Source organism: Balaenoptera physalus, assembly GCF_965194825.1.
Source record: "Balaenoptera physalus genome assembly, chromosome: 12".
Classification (NCBI taxonomy): Eukaryota; Metazoa; Chordata; class Mammalia; order Artiodactyla; family Balaenopteridae; genus Balaenoptera; species Balaenoptera physalus.
The window spans coordinates 18,479,192-18,495,559 of record NC_138897.1 but is presented as its reverse complement, the minus strand read 5'-3'; the positions used below and the strand labels follow the sequence as shown (position 1 = coordinate 18,495,559).

The 16,368-nt window shown below is 35.9% G+C and overlaps 1 protein-coding gene across 6 annotated transcripts in view; it reads left to right on the top strand.

Moving 5' to 3' along the window:
- WDR7 (WD repeat domain 7) overlaps positions 1–16,368 on the top strand; it is a 366,979-nt gene that overhangs the window by 17,250 nt on the left and 333,361 nt on the right. For all 6 annotated transcript variants that reach the window (XM_082416400.1, XM_082416401.1, XM_082416402.1 and 3 more), the window contains 4 exons: positions 2,163–2,334; positions 7,000–7,106; positions 8,677–8,755; positions 12,228–12,402. In XM_082416400.1, the coding sequence (XP_082272526.1) occupies positions 2,176–2,334; positions 7,000–7,106; positions 8,677–8,755; positions 12,228–12,402 (520 nt within the window). In that variant the 5' untranslated portion in view covers positions 2,163–2,175. The remainder of the gene's footprint in view (positions 1–2,162; positions 2,335–6,999; positions 7,107–8,676; positions 8,756–12,227; positions 12,403–16,368) is intronic.

Below are 16,368 nucleotides of genomic sequence, written 5' to 3'. Positions count from 1 at the left end.
GCCAAGGAGAGAGGTGTGGATCAGATCTTTCCCTTCACAACCCTCAGAAGGAACTAACTGTGACAATACCTGCTTTCAGACTTCTAGCTCAAGAGCTGTGAGATAACAAATTCTGTTTTTTAAGCCACTCAGTTTGTGGTCAGGGCAGTTTTTAGGAAATTAATACAATGTATTCCCTTATGAAGATTCTTAATAGCCCTTAATGAGAATTCTTCTCAGATTCTGATTGGCTGTCAGTTCCTGATTTTCGTTAGAATGTGAAGATTTGTTTTAGTTTCTGGAGAAGCTGAGTTAGAGATGGATGTGTTTTCTTGTGTTTTCCAATACCTTTATCATGTTATGGGCGATTATTTTCACTTGTTTTAAGAGCTATGAAATGTATTCTTCTTGCAGGTTTCCTTGAGCTCCTTGTCACTTGAATACCAGAATGTTCTTTCCTGTTGCATCAGAACAGACACATGTCCCTGTCACACACATATTCCTTAGTCCTGAATCTGTATATTTGCATTCTCTTCAAGTGAGGCATATGCATCGAATACAAGTGCTCAAATATCGAGAGAAATGTTCTTTCCAGATCTCACCATATTGTGTTAGATGCTGTGAGCTTATTTAATTGAGAGAAATCTTCGGTGATATAACTTAAAAATGAATGTTGTCACCATGGAAAAATGAACTCCTTCCAGATTCTCTTTTTGAGAAAGTCACTGTTGGATATGTTATTCAGCCAGTAACATGCTGTACCAAATTTGTTAAAGTTGGCTCAGTGCTTTGTTTCATTTTCTAATATTAAATAGGAATATGGAAAGAATTGTTAGTGTCATAGTAGTCTATGAACTGCTGAACATGATACATAAATTGTTTTATAAATAGGAAGGGAACTTGGAATTTTTCCTAAGTTGTAGCAAACAACTTTTACTTGTAGAAAACAGATGAAGTTTTGGGGGAAACAAATTGATGACAGCCATGAATTCTAACAAAAAATAAAAGATGTAATATACATAGACTGCTTTTGGTAAACATCATTCATAATTTTTTACTTGCCTAATTTTCTTTCCAGGGAAAGGGATTTTAGTTTTAGTTTTATTTATTTGTTTAAAGAGTGTAAGTAGTGGATTAAAGAAGACTTCTGCTAAAAGCAACCAGCAGTAGGACCATGGATATTAAACTAGTTTCTTTCATAGAAAGTGGTTATTCCTTTAAGTGTCTCTGAAAATTTCTTAGGACAATCTTAGCGTTCTAAAGAGTCTAGATTATACACATATCTTTTGTTGCCACGTAGAAACCAACCCTATCAGTGACTCCTAGTGTCTCATAAGGTCTGGCAGAGTCTCTGTCTTATATGGAGCCCTCTCTGATTATGCCAGTTTTCATGTCTCTTGAACTTCTCTGAACTAGTATTTAAGTCTTTAATCACACAGTTTATAACACCTAAATCTAGTTGTTTCACTAACTAGATCTTAATTTTGTCATATGAAGGAATAATTCCTTATATTTGTGCTACAAACAGGGTACTCTAATATACACTGCTTAATTGATTATTCATCTCAGATTTAAACACCTTTACCAGAACTAAATTTTTATTATGCAGAAATGAGTTTAAAGTTCTTTATCCCTCAGGTTTCAGAGTTTAGAATAAAACACATTCGTGACTTTGAGATATAATAGGTTTGTACTAAATATGGTGAATGAGTTTCTCAGTGGGCAGTATTCTTTTTAATGTTTAGGACACTGGCAAAAACTCTCAGTTTTTCTTGGACATTGCTAACTATTATTGGTTTGGAGACTTAACAAGATTTGGAGACCTCACTTGCCTTGGTAGCATAGCAGAGTGAGTAAGACCCCGGGTTCTAAGTCAGGCTGCCTGGGTCTTGACTGGGGCTCCATTTCTTCCATTTTCGCTTTGCAACTCTTTATGACTCACTGTCTTTACATGTGAAAGAGGAGTGCTAATAGTACTTACTGTGTGATTTGTTGTGAGGATTAATTGAGATTTTAATTAGATTTTATATACTTTTATATATGTGTCTGTTTTATTTATATATATAATGTTTAGAGGAACTTTTGACACTTAGGAAGTTCAAGTTGGCTTCATAAGAAAAATGTGTAATATGTTTTAGAAGGAAATATTGTAACATTTGACATTATTCTTATAACATTTCCAGGTTTGAAAGCACAATGGCAGGAAACAGCCTTGTTCTACCCATCGTTCTTTGGGGTCGCAAAGCACCAACCCACTGCATCTCAGCAGTACTTTTAACAGATGACGGGTCCACGATCGTGACTGGATGCCATGATGGGCAAATATGTCTCTGGGATCTTTCAGTAGACTTGGAAGTGAGTGTTTGAAGTGCCTATTATACTTTTCACATACAAGAAACTACTTAACAAAAAATAACACAGTTCCAGAATAATTTGACCTCATAATATATCTTCTGTGAGATATATTTTGACTAAAATTGGTGTTCAGAATGATTATTTACATTATTCATCAGAGTTGACTTCTGCTGGCTTTTGGCTTGATATTCAATTATAATAGCTATCCTACCTGGCTTAATATGTCACATTTAAGATTTTTCAGAAAATTTCTAACCATATTGAAGGAGGTTTCCAAAAAAGATATTAAAAAACAATTTTGAGCATTTATACCTTCTAAGGTCAATGTCTTGAAGAGAGCAAAACTTTTTGTAAAACTGTTTGTAAATTTTGTCATATTTATTTTAAAAGTCGCTATGTACTTTTTGCCATCCTTTACTGGTGTGGCTTGCTCAGTGTGCTCTGCTTCTGGGCGCTGGCTCTCTGTGGAGAGACTCTCTTTTTCCATATTTTAACCTCCAATCTCTGACAACTCTCCCCAGGAATTTTTCTGTAAGGGGGAACAGAGAATATGGGGTGGTAGCTGGCATGGAATGTAGAGGCAAGAAAGTTGATTTTTTAACTAAACGTTTTTTTTAACAGCCTTATTGAAATAAAATTTACATGCCATACAATATACTCTTTAAAGTGTACAATTTAATGATTTTTTACTCTGTTCACAGAGTTGTGCAGCCATTACCACAGTCGATTTTAGAACATTTTCATCACCTCGGAAGCAAACCTTGTACTTTGTAGCAGTTACTCCCAATATACCCCCATGTCCCCTGGGCAACCACAAATCTATTTCCTGTCTCTATAGATCTGCCTATTCTGGACATTTTATGTAAATAGAATCATTTAGTATGTGATCTTTTGTGATTGGCTTTTTTCACTTAGCATAATATTTTCAAGGTTCATCCATGTTGTAGCATGTATCAATATTTCATTTCTTTTAATGGCCAAATGGTATTCCATTGTATAGGTATACTGCATTTTATTTGTCTGCTGAACAGTTGATGGGCATTTGGGTTGTTTTTACTTTTGATAGTGAATAATGCTGCTTTGAACATTTGCGTGTGAGTTTTTGTGTGGACATATGTTTTCGTTGCTCTTAGGTATTCACCTAGGCATGGAATTGCTACAACTGAAAAAATGATCCACACACTTGGATGACATGTCAAGGCTAGGGATACAGTTTGGAAAGTGACTGGAAATGAGTGTTGTAGAACGTGATATGCCTTCAGGATTGATAGCAAACTAAATATGAATCAGCAGTGTAGTGACGAGGAGAACAAAATCCCATCACATTTTATTGGAATTATTACAAGCAATAAGACTTACTTGTAAGATCTTAGAAACCATTCTTTTACTGAATTTTTTGCATGAATTTCACTAGAATGTTATATTTATTTAAATTCAAGTAAGAGGGATAAAGCGGGGAGAGGAGACTGACTAGGAGAGAAATACATCCTTTGAAAGATATTAAGAGAATTGGACTATTTACCCAGGGGAAAAGAAGGCTGAATAAAAAGTGCCTTCGTTATTGTCTTTTGATTCATATGGAGGGCCTTCTTAATGTACTTTATAGCAGTCATTTATGCCTATGAAGGACCAATAAGAAGTCATGTAACATACAGAGTGGGGAGGGCACAAAATACCTTCTCTTGAGGTCATGGTGTCTTCCCTTCTTTTGTTAGGAAAGGATTCAAAACTGTAGCTAGAACTTTTGCTATCCATATCTTGGTCTCCTTTTACCTGTGGAAAAGGGCAGCCTGGCCTAACATGGTGGCAATAAAATATCTGAGAGATATTGCAGAAGCAGTAGTTTAGTGAGTACCTAGACAGATGGTGATAAGAGTAAAGGAGGGAACCTGTTAGTGCAGGTATTGTCTACAGTATACAGTGTTTTAATGCTTCGACTACCTATAAAGCTGTAATTGCAGAGAATAAAACTATAATTGCAGAGAATAGTATAATACATGGCATTAATGAAAGAAGTGAAACATTATGGTAAGAGCTCAGATGTTGCAGGTGCACGAAGTTGGCTTCAATCTTGGCTACTGTAGTGTCTAACTGTGTGACTTTTGGCAATTTTTAACCATTTGGTGCCTAAGTCTTGCCATGTTTCAAATAGGATCAACTACACAAGGTTGTGGTAAGGATTCTATGAAGGAATGTGTATTAAGCAGTTATCACAGTGCTTGTACGTAGTAAGCATTTAGTTAATGAATGTAATTGTAGCATCTCAGGTAGTAGAAAGGAAAAAAAAAGCTAAAGGGGGGAAAAAAAGAAGTGCCTTTTATTGGCTGACTATAGAGCTAGTAGCCTCAAAGTCCCAGATTGGAACATTGATGTTAGTGTTTACTCTTAAGAACTGACACATCACATCATTTTATTCTAAACATCACACCTTGCCACTGATAACTTGATAACCGTCACTTTTGAACTGTGGTCTTTGATGATGGATGGTTTTTTGAATATGTTGAACAGATTATCTTATATATCTTTGTACTGATTATGTGTGAAATGTTTATTAGTTAATAACTATGACAAATTTTTATGAGATATGGTGAGATATAGATAAAAGGTATAAATATAACAATATGCCATATTTTTATTTTTCCTTCAGTTATATTAATACTTCTTGTGTGAAGCCTCCAACTTTGTTCTTTCTCAAAATTGCTTTGGCTATTTGGTGTCTTTCATGGTTCCACACAAATTTTATCATGGTTTTTTCTATTTCTCTATTTCTGAAAAACACCATTGGAATTTTGATAGGATTGCATTGACTCTGTAGATTGCTTTGGGTAATATGGACCTTTTAATAACATTAATTCTTCCAACCCAAGAACATGTGATATCTTTCCAGTTATTTTTTTCTTCTTCCATTTCTTTCATTAGTGTCTTACAATTTTCAGAATACAGGTGTTTCACCTCCTTGGTTAAATTTATTTCTAAGTAATTTATTCTTTTTGATGCTATTGTAAGTGGGATTGCTTTCTTAATTTCTCTGTCAGATATCTTGTTGTTATAGAAACAACTGATTTTTGTATGTTTATTTTGTATCCCGCAAGTTTTCTGAATTTGTTCATCAGTTCTAACAGTCTTTTGGTGGAGTCTTTAGGATTTTCTACATATAAGATCATGTCACCTACAAACAGAGACAATTTTACTTCTTCCTTTTCAATTTGGATGCTTTGTTTGTTTATTTTTTTGCCCAATTGCTCTGGCTAAGATGTCCAGTATTATGTTGATTAGAAATGTCAAGAGTAGCTATCTTTGTCTTGTTCTTGATCTTAGAGAAAAGGCTGTTAGCTTTTTACTGTTGAATATGATGTTATCTGTGGGCTTGTTGTATATGGCCTTTATTATGTTGGGGTACATTCCTTCTATACCCAATTTGTTGAGAGTTTTTAATCATGAAGGGATATTGAGTTTTGTCAAATGCTTTTATTGCTTCTATTGAGATGATTATGTGATTTTTATACTTCATTCAATTAGTTTTGTTCATTTTTCTAGATTTTGGTGGGAGTACAGTCAGTTCTAGTTACTCTATTATGACTGAAAATGGGATTTTCTAGCAAAGCCATGTACATTGAAAATAAAACTAACAATTGGTAAATTTGATTTTCTTGGGAGAAATTAAAGAATTGACCAAGAGCATTTTTTTTTTTTTTCCAGTGGAGGAACACAGAGTCTCTGTATAGAAATGGGGTTGGATGTATGAGAAAATTTTGGATGTATGAGAAAACATTCTAGGCCTGTTCTAACCATAAACAATGATTGTATTTTTCTTTTAATTATAACTATGCAAAATATGGCTAAAGCGATTTTGATTCTTTGCAAAATGGATATCATGAAAGGGGCTTTAAAGGTATTAATCATATTCTGTTTTTTTAAACTGGGTATTGAGTGTGTGGTTATGTATTTTTTTATGTCTTGTACATGTGTTACAAATATTATTTGTATGTATTAAATGTTTAAGAAAGATATCCTGAAATTACTTAAGGCCTTGAAGTAACCTGAAATGATAGCATGCAGTTTGGTACAGAGTAGATGAATTTGGGGGCTGATTGCTAGACTGTTTTAGAATAGTGGGTATTAAGCCATCCTTTCATAAGGCACTATGGCACTAAATCATTAGCCTGTGAAGGTCAATCTGGTTCCTGATAGTTAACATTGATATCAGCTTTTGGTAGGGTACCTGTTCTCTATTTTTTGTGTTTGGGGATGTCGGTCTAGAGACTCTAAATGTACTTTCAAATCATGCAAAGTATTATTTTAAAAATAGGTGAGGTTAAATTATTTTATATACTAATTCACATTCTTAACATGATTTCTCAGTGTATTGGAGCTTAGTGCTAAACACTGCCCTGCTTTAAATCCTGGTTCCATCATTCTCTGCATGATATTGGGCAAGTAATGTCACCTCTTGGTTTTCCACTTTTGACTTTAGAACTACGTGGTGGGATGATTGTGCGCATTAAATTGGTGGGAGTCAGTGTTTTGCAGCTCTTAGTTTTTGGTGTTCTGAGCAGTTCTTCTCAAATCTGTATCTGTATATTGTACTGAATATTTAACAGGATTCCTAAAAACGATTACTTAAAAAAATTTGGTACTAATATCAACATATTTGTGTATTTCTAGGTTAATCCTCGAGCACTGTTGTTTGGTCACACAGCTTCAATCACCTGTTTATCTAAAGCTTGTGCTTCTAGTGACAAACAGTATATTGTGAGCGCATCCGAGAGTGGGTAAGTATTTTCTTATTCACTTTTCTCCTCATAAGTCTGTATTGCAAATAGTACCACTGTATTAGTAAGTAGGGAATTTTTTTTTTTTCTTTTGGCGTGTCTTTTAAATAAATGCCTCAGTTGTTTCAACATAAAGATATTTGAAATATGGTTTTCAAAATGAATTTTATCTTTATTAATGATTTTTATAAAACTTTGTATTTTATTGTAATTTATGATTATGTTTTTGCCTTGTTTTTGAGAAACTCAGAATACCATAAAATTTAAAGAATGGTCATTAATCCCCAAGGCATTTTTACTGAGTTGGCCAACAACTCTGAGAGTTTTAAAAAACCTCAGTGATGCTAGGCTAGCATAAATTTGGAAGATGAAGCCATGCAAAAGTTTAAACAGTTATATTGATGTACATTAATGCACTAATATGGCTACATGTATTCCTAAGGCTCAGAATAGAGCTTGCTTTTGGAGAGGTAGGTCATTGAACAGTATTTGTAGGGTCTAGAGTGTGGGGAATTAAAAGAAAAAACTTTTAGAGTGTTTAGAAAATTGTATATTTACACAATATGTTATTGAAGGGAGTTGGGGAACTGGAAGAGAATTATTTAAGAACTTGTCCCTTCCACTCCTCATAATTTATGAATTTAAAAAGAACCTTGTGTAACTGAAAGGCAGCAGCAGGTGAAAATATAGTACCTTTTGGCCAATTAAAGGATAATTCATATTAGAGTGAATATTCTAAATAGATTGGGTGAATTTCCTTTGAAAAATTTATACCATATGAGGTATAGGAAAAGACATCTTAAAGAATACCCTAATATCAGGATCATTACATTTTACTAATGTTGTCTTCTGTTAAATAAATCTTAAGTTTATTTCTTTAAAATACAAGGCATATTGACATTTCTAATTTCGAATGTTGTATCTTTAGTGTGAGATAAAGCTTTTTTCTTTTGGTATGCGTGCAATAAAACTTCTGTAATAAATATGAAATCAAAACTGGAATATTATATTTAATTTGCAAAGATTTGGAATTCAGTTGACCTTAAGTTTTGCTTTTTGCAGTGCCAAGTTTTCTAGTAGGTTGATAACCGATGGAAAATTGCAGTGGTTTAAATTAAAAGTTTATTTGTAGTTTTTGTCACTTGCCCTTCATATATCACTTAGGGCTGTGCTCTGCTTCATAATTCTCCTTACTTTGAGGCTGAGGGTGAAGGAGCAGCCGCTATCTGGAATAGAGGCAGAGGAGGAGAGTCCTGGGGGGGTCTCATATCAGTTCTGGCCAGAACTACTCACAAGACTCCACCAACTAAAAGGGAGCCCGGAGGTGCCGTCCTCCCAGGTGCCCAGAAAGAATGTGGATCAAGGTGGGGGTGGTTAGGCTGGAGGGGAGTTTAGGATGGTGGGTGGGAGGAGCAGAATTTTTGATGAACAGCAGTAATGACTATATACTATCAATACTTTTTCGGAAATATGTCAGTTTCAATGGAAGATTAATTTTAAACCACTGTGACAAAGTTGAACAGTGCTTTCAAAACTCAGATTTAAAGTCAGCTGTTATCTTATTTTACAGAGAGATGTGCCTCTGGGACGTGAATGATGGCAGATGTATTGAATTTACAAAACTAGCTTGCACACATACTGGCATACAGGTCAGTATCAATTTCTGTAACTGGCCAAGTCAGCACAGTGTATTACAGGTGTACAATTGAAAAAATGTTTTTTAAACATTGAGTCTATATTTTTATATGAGAAGTGGGTGGGGATGGGTAATAGGACAGGAAGACTAGAATTAGAGTAGTAAAAGTGTTTTTCATAAGACAGTGTAGTGGGGGAGGAAAACAAAGAAGAGGAGACTAATGTGGAAAGACGTAAGGTAAGCCGTTGTCACCGCCGCTTCTGCTCTCTGACTATCCCGGTTACCCAGCTGAGAGCCCCTTTACTGGTTGGGTAAGTGTTCTAGATCCTAAATAATGGAATTCTCTCTTGCTAAAGCCTTTGTGATCCCACTCATGACTGACACAATCCACTTTGGGGATGATGCCCTTTTCCTTGCTTGTGCAGTTGGTTCTTGAGTTCGTGTTTTGACTTCACAACTCTAAGAAAGGACCATTTCATATGCCTGGCTTACTCAGGAATTTGCACAGGAATTTATAGCTTCTCACTTACATTCCTGGTATTCTTCCTTGTTCTTTCATAATTGTCAAATTCTTTGTGCTTCAGATTACTCATCATTTGCTGTGTTGAGTGTTGGGAAATTACAATGTATATAGAAAATGTGATTTATGTTCTCAGTGGGGAAGAAGAGGGAAGAGAAGAGAAGAGAACTCACATTTATAGCAAATATTATATAGGTGTTTCTTGTATGTTTTCTCATTTAGTCCTCCCCACATCCTGACAAATTAGGTAGGAGTATATCCTTTTATGTATAAGGAAGCTGATAGCCGGAGTGATTAAATGACTTGCCCCAGTCTCACAGTGAGTCATTCCTGGCACTAGGATCCCAAATCAGCTTTATCTGACTCTAGGCACTGTGTTCTTTCTGTTATGTCATCCTGCCTCCCTTAAAACAAACAAGTAAAATCATTTGTTGAGAAAGAAAACCTTCTGTGCTAACACAAATTAGAAAAGCAAAGGAAAATTTTCACAGATGGTTAGTGTGATATAAATCTTTAGTGACTACATATTGCCCTGGCAAAGTCCTTTTAAAAATTGCTTCTTCAATGCTGTTATGGCATATACTTTTTATTTAAAGGGCCTGTATTATTTATTTTTTATCATATGAAGAATCATCAAGATTTGTAAAGAGAAAAGGGATAATAAAATCATTTAGATTCATTGACTTTATAGATAATTTAATTGGAAAATTATATATAAGTATCAAACTCATTGGATATAAATATTTTAACTGTTGTATAATTTTATGATTTAAAAACTTGGTTTATATTTTAGGCAAAATTATCTTTATTCAGTATATTTTCAGTGCCTACTATTTATCAGATCCTGTATTAGGCCTTCTGTATTTAGATTGGCAGCCATCTCTAAGTAGAGGATGCTTTTTGGCATTTACTAGTGTGTGTGACAGTTGTTTCCTGCGTGATCCTCACCCTCTCAGGTTCAGAAGCAGGTTTTTAAAAAAAATTTTGTTTATTTATTTTTGGCTGCGTTGGGTCTTCGTTGCTGCGCACGGGCTTTCTCTAGTTGCGGCGAGTGGGGGCTACTCTTCCTTGCGGTGTGCGGGCTTCTCATTACGGTGGCTTCTCTTGTTGCAGAACATGGGCTCTAGGCATGTGGGCTTCAGTAGTTGTGTCTCGTGGGCTCAGTAGTTGTGGCTCACGGGCTCTAGAGCGCAAGCTCAGTAGTTGTGGCGCACGGGCTTAGTTGCTCCGTGGCATGTGGGATCTTCCTGGACCAGGGCTTGAACCCATGTTCCCTGCACTAGCAGGCAGATTCTTAACCACTGCACCACCAGGGAAGTCCCCAGGTTGTTTTTATATATGTAGAAATGATGAACCTTGATGGCATTGGCACTTACTGAAATCACAAGGAAGTGCCAACTTATTAAATTATCACATGGGGGCATCCCTTTTTAATATTTGGAAAACCTATTTCTCCATTAGAGACACCTTTTTTGCCCATATCAAAGTGTCTTGGAAGCTAAATCAGCGTTCGGAAGATGGTTTGAGAATATAACTTTCACGCAAAAGTGAGAGGCATTTAGTCAGGCAGATCTAATAAAATATCCCTGCCCTCAGGGCAGAGCTCTTCTCTAGTGACTGCAGTGCACATGTCTTTCCTGGCTGGTGCTGAGTGAGCACTGACAAAGTTTGCTTACGTGCACCCATCCCTTTCTCCTTCACACATCCTCCCCTTCTGTGGGTTAAGGCTACCTATGGTCACATTATTATATGCATGCAAGTGCCTGGCAGTCCCTGGGAGCCCAGATCGTGTGTTATGGATCAACCTGAGATCTAGAGGTCCCCCCATGATAGTCTACATTTTATTAGGCCCCTCTCTGGGGTTTAGTGGTGCTACCTCGCACTTAGTTAATGTACTCCGTGCTCAGTGTTTATGTTTAAGAAGTTGTGCTCCTTGTGCAGGGGACTTCATAGTTGAGAAAAGATTGTCTTCCTTCACATGCAGCGTTGAGCTCTGAGCAGTGGATGGATGAGTGTGGGAGCAGACTGGACCTGGGTTTCTTACTTATCTCCCCAGTTGTGGAGTGGTTACAGCATTGCCCCTTGTGTGGTGTCTAGCTTGCCCTCACGTGATTTGTATAAGGTCCAATCCCTTGGAAAGTAGTAGTCTGGTTACTAGATGTCTTTACCTTCTAAAAATCCTCTAGGAGAATCATTCCACTAAGAGAGTCACTTTTTTTTTTTTTTTTTTTGAGGCTAAGGGAAGACAGAACCTTTGATAAGTTGTTGGTCTTAGAGTCATTCTTTCTCTGCTCTTTGCTTGATGGAAACTCATCTTACCCTTTTGAGTTATTCTTGGCATGAGTAACACCATTGTATTGGTTCTTCCTCTATTTTTCTTCCACAAAGTATAAATGTGCACTATGAGAATGGTTTATAACGGTTGTTTCACACTCTAATCTACAATAGCACACTTAGATTACTCAGAATTTACTTCTGATTATATTTGAACAGAATCATCCTTGCTTCTAAATTTTATTTGGTCATAACTAGTAATTATAAACCTATACTCACTGATTCTCATTCATCTCAAACTCATATTATTTTTGTGACCCACGTGAGCTACCCTTTTGCTTTGATTTGTGAAGCTGATTTTATTCAGGTGTTTTATTAATTCATTCAACAGCCCTGTTTTAGATGCTACAGGAGGACAAAAAAGAATTATCATGAATTCTCCTCCCAAATAGTTCAGAAAGGAAGATAAGATGTTAGGAAGAAAATAATTTTGTTAGATATTTTGAAATATTAATGTAACTTGATGTCTGCACATGTGTAGACATGTGTATACATAGATGCATGTAATATGTACCATATAGTACACGTCTGGAAATATTACTGGAGAAATTGAGCATCATAATAAGCTTGATGAGTCCATGTGAATCAAGTATCTCAAGTAAAGAACATTTAAAAATCTTCTTCCTTTTAGTTCTACCAGTTCTCTGTTGGAAATCAGAGAGAAGGAAGGCTTCTGTGCCATGGCCATTATCCCGAAATCCTCGTGGTGGATGCCACCAGCCTTGAGGTGCTGTACTCCTTAGTATCAAAGATCTCTCCAGATTGGATTAGCTCCATGAGTATTATTCGATCCCACCGAACACAAGGTCAGTGTGCCCTTTAGGAATTTCTACACTATGACTTAATGGTTAGTTTACTGTAGAGTTGTATGATGTGTCGCATATTAATATACTTTGTTATATTTTATTCTTAGGTTTAAGAAATAACTACTCTCATGATTTATGGTCTGTCTCTACCTTCATAAAGGAGTCTTTGATTGAATTAAGATTTAAAGTGTTACATTATCTCCATTCCATGGAATAGATCACTAGTTTCTGGCTGTCTTAGAGTGTGTCAGTGATTTTCTGAAGTGGAAGAAGAATATCTTAACCCCTTGGAGGTATGGTGGGAGGAACTGTAGTTTATCTGTGTATTTCTTGGGCCCGGTTTTGTCACTTGCTGAAGAGGCATAGGAAGTGTTTCCATTTTTTTGTGGAGATGATGAAAAGGGAGGGGATTGTACACAATTAAATTTAATGAAAGTTCCTGGTAAGTGCTTGGTGTGTAGTTGATGCTCAGCAAATACAAGTATGTTTTCTTCATTTCCATTGAAACCTTTCAGTAACAATTGTGAGAACGAAAGTAAAATTGTTCAGGAAAAGAACAGTAATTAATACTGAACATGTATATTCCTATATGTCTCTTTTGGAGCATTTTTTTCCTCCCAAATGCCTCATAGTTGTGTGCTCTTCTGTAAAGGCTGACCTGTAATTAGCACCACTGCCACCGCCCTGAGACTTCATTTACCGAGTGCTCACAGTATCGGGCGCATGCTGAGCATTTACATATGGTAACAGTTCTCACAGCACCCAGTGGGATAGGTACAGTTGTCTTAGGATGTGTGAATGCGGAGATGGGTGAAGTTTAGCATGGTGGAGTCTTTACTTAAGATCACAGAGCAAGTTTGTGGCTTACTGGTGCCCAGATGGACCCCAGAGCGGTTACTTTACCACTGTGTTACACCACCTCCATTGGTGAACTGCCTTCAGTTTCGTGGGAGCTTTCCTTTATTACCTCTTATGGTTGGAAATCAGCACATAGCTTTTTATTCGACAGCCATTCAGCAGATATTTATTGAGTGCCTACCGTCTTATAGGTACGAAGGATTGAACTACTGAAGGGACTCAAATTCTAGTAAGGGAGGATGATATATAAACAAATGGCAGTTCAGGGTGTGAAATGTGACGAGATAGAGAAATAGCACAGAGGCTAGAATTAGTGAAGGCAGTGAAGGGACTTTGAGGGCAAGTAGGAAGGCTGCCCAGATTAGATGAAGTCTCTAAAAATAGTTTGTACATAGGTACAAAAAGCGTTATCTAGGTGTGTGTGGGAAATATCCACATGTGAAATATACATGTACACACTGGTCTGAATAGGATAGAATGTAACTTTAATGGAAAATTTTGTGCTGTGCATGCATTTCTAAGTGTTGTCAGATTATAAAGTTGCTAACATACACAATTTTTAATCTGCTTTACCCTATACTAGTGTGTAGATATTTAAGAATTTTAGATATATTGGTATGTTGCACTTTTACAGTAATTGACAAACTTGTGAGTAGTTGTTCTAGCTTCTTCGTACAGAGATTGTGGAATTGTAATCAGTGCATTTCAGTGCTTTACCTTGCCTATGGAGCCAGGCAGTACAAATAAAGTTTATACTGAAATGTAGCAAACACTTTTTTAAATAACAGTAATAACTAATTTTTATTGATGTGTTGAGGGCTATACCTGTGGTGTGTCTTAATTCTCATAACAGACCATTAAAGTAGGTACTGTCGTTACTTTATTCATTTACATTTGCTTACAGATAAGCAAATTGAATTTAGGATAGGTTAGTTAAGTTATGCACAGTTCACTGGTTAATTAGTGAAGAAAATGTGATTTGAACGCATACTCCCTCACTCTGGAGCCTGCATTAGACTGCTATCTAACGCCCCCTCCTCTCAGAGTTCACGAATATTACTGTGGTGCTGTGACTGCTCCCTCACCCGAAGCTGATGAATTTAGGTTTTATGTTATGTCTTTCTCTTGATCATGGCCTGTGGAGGGTGTGGTGTGCAATAAAATGGCGGGCTAGGAGGTGGGAAAAGGGGAAATGTGTGCCCTGAAGAAAGAAAGTGACTGTGCTCCCCCATGACGAATAACTAAAAGTGAACTTTGAAGAATAAAAGTTGTGTGTTTGATTTTTAGTTTTTTAAATTCTTAAAAACTTTTTTTTTAAAAAAGTTATTTCATAGTATAGTAATCAAGAATATTTGAAATTATTAAAACTTGTAAGTTAGAAATAAATCAAGCAGCTAAAAAAACCTTTTCCTTGAACTCCAAATTTTAGATCATCTTCATTAACCTATTTAGAAATCTGTTTTCTGTTATTTCATAAAATACAGAATTAAGTTTTCATGCTAATTGTAAAACATGCTATTATTTAATTTCATTAAAGCAAACCACATAAGGGAATCCCCATAAGGTTAACAGCTGATCTTTCAGCAGAAACTCTGCAAGCCAGAAGGGAGTGGCAGGACACATTTAAAGTGATGAAGGAGAAGAAACTACAGCCAGGATTACTCTACCCAGCAAGGATCTCATTCAGATTTGATGGAGAAATTAAAACCTTTACAGACAAGCAAAAACTAAGAGAATTCAGCACCACCAAACCAGCTTTACAACAAATGCTAAAGGAACTTCTCTAGGCAGGAAACACAAGAGAAGGAAAAGACCTACAATAATAAACCCAAAACAATTAAGAAAATGGTAATAGGAACATACATATCGATAATTACCTTAAATGTAAATGGATTAAGTGCTGCAACCAAAAGACATTGATTAGCTGAATGGATACAAAAACAAGACCTGTATATATGCTGTCTACAAGAGACCCACTTCAGACCTAGGGACACATACAGACTGAAAGTGAGGGGATGAAAAAAGATATTCCATGCAAATGGAAATCAAAAGAAAGCTGGAGTAGCAATTCCCATATCAGACAAAATAGACTTTAAAACAAAGACTATTACAAGAGACAAAGGGCACTGCATAATGATCAAGGGATCCATCCAAGAAGAAGATACAACAATTGTAAATATTTATGCACCCAACATAGGAGCACCTCAGTACATAAGGCAGATACTAACAGCCATAAAAGGGGAAATCGACAGTAACACAATCATAGTAGGGGACTTTAACACCCCACTTTCACCAATGGACAGATCATCCAAAATGAAAATAAATAAGGAAACATAAGCTTTAAATGATACATTAAACAACATGGACTTAATTGATATTTATAGGACATTCCATCCAAAAACAACAGAATACATATTCTTCTCAAGTGCTCATGGAACATTCTCCAGGATAGATCATATCTTGGGTCACAAATCAAGCCTTGGTAAATTTAAGAAAATTGAGATTGTATCAAGTATCTTTTCTGACCACAACGCTATGAGACTAGATATCAATTACAGGAAAAAAATCTGTAAGAAATACAAACACATGGAAGCTAAACAATACACTACTTAATAACCAAGAGATCACTGAAGAAATCAAAGAGGAAATAAAAAAATACCTACAAACAAATGACAATGAAAATACAATGACCCAAAACCTATGGGCTGCAGCAAAAGCAGTTCTAAGAGGGAAGTTTATAGCAATACAATCCTACCTTAAGAAACAAGAAACGTCTCAAATAAACAATCTAACCTTACACCGAAAGCAATTAGAGAAAGAAGAACAAAATACCCCAAAGTTAGCAGAAGGAAAGAAATCATAAAGATCAGATCAGAAATAAATGAAAAATAAATGAAGGAAACGATAGCAAAGATCAGTAAAACTAAAAGCTGGTTCTTTGAGAAGATAAACAAAATTGATAAACCATTAGCCAGACTCATCAAGAAAAAAAGGGAGAAGACTCAAATCAATAGAATTAGAAATGAAAAAGGAGAGGTAACAACTGACACTGCAGAAATACAAAGGATCATGAGAGATTACTATATGCAGCTATATGCCAATAAAATG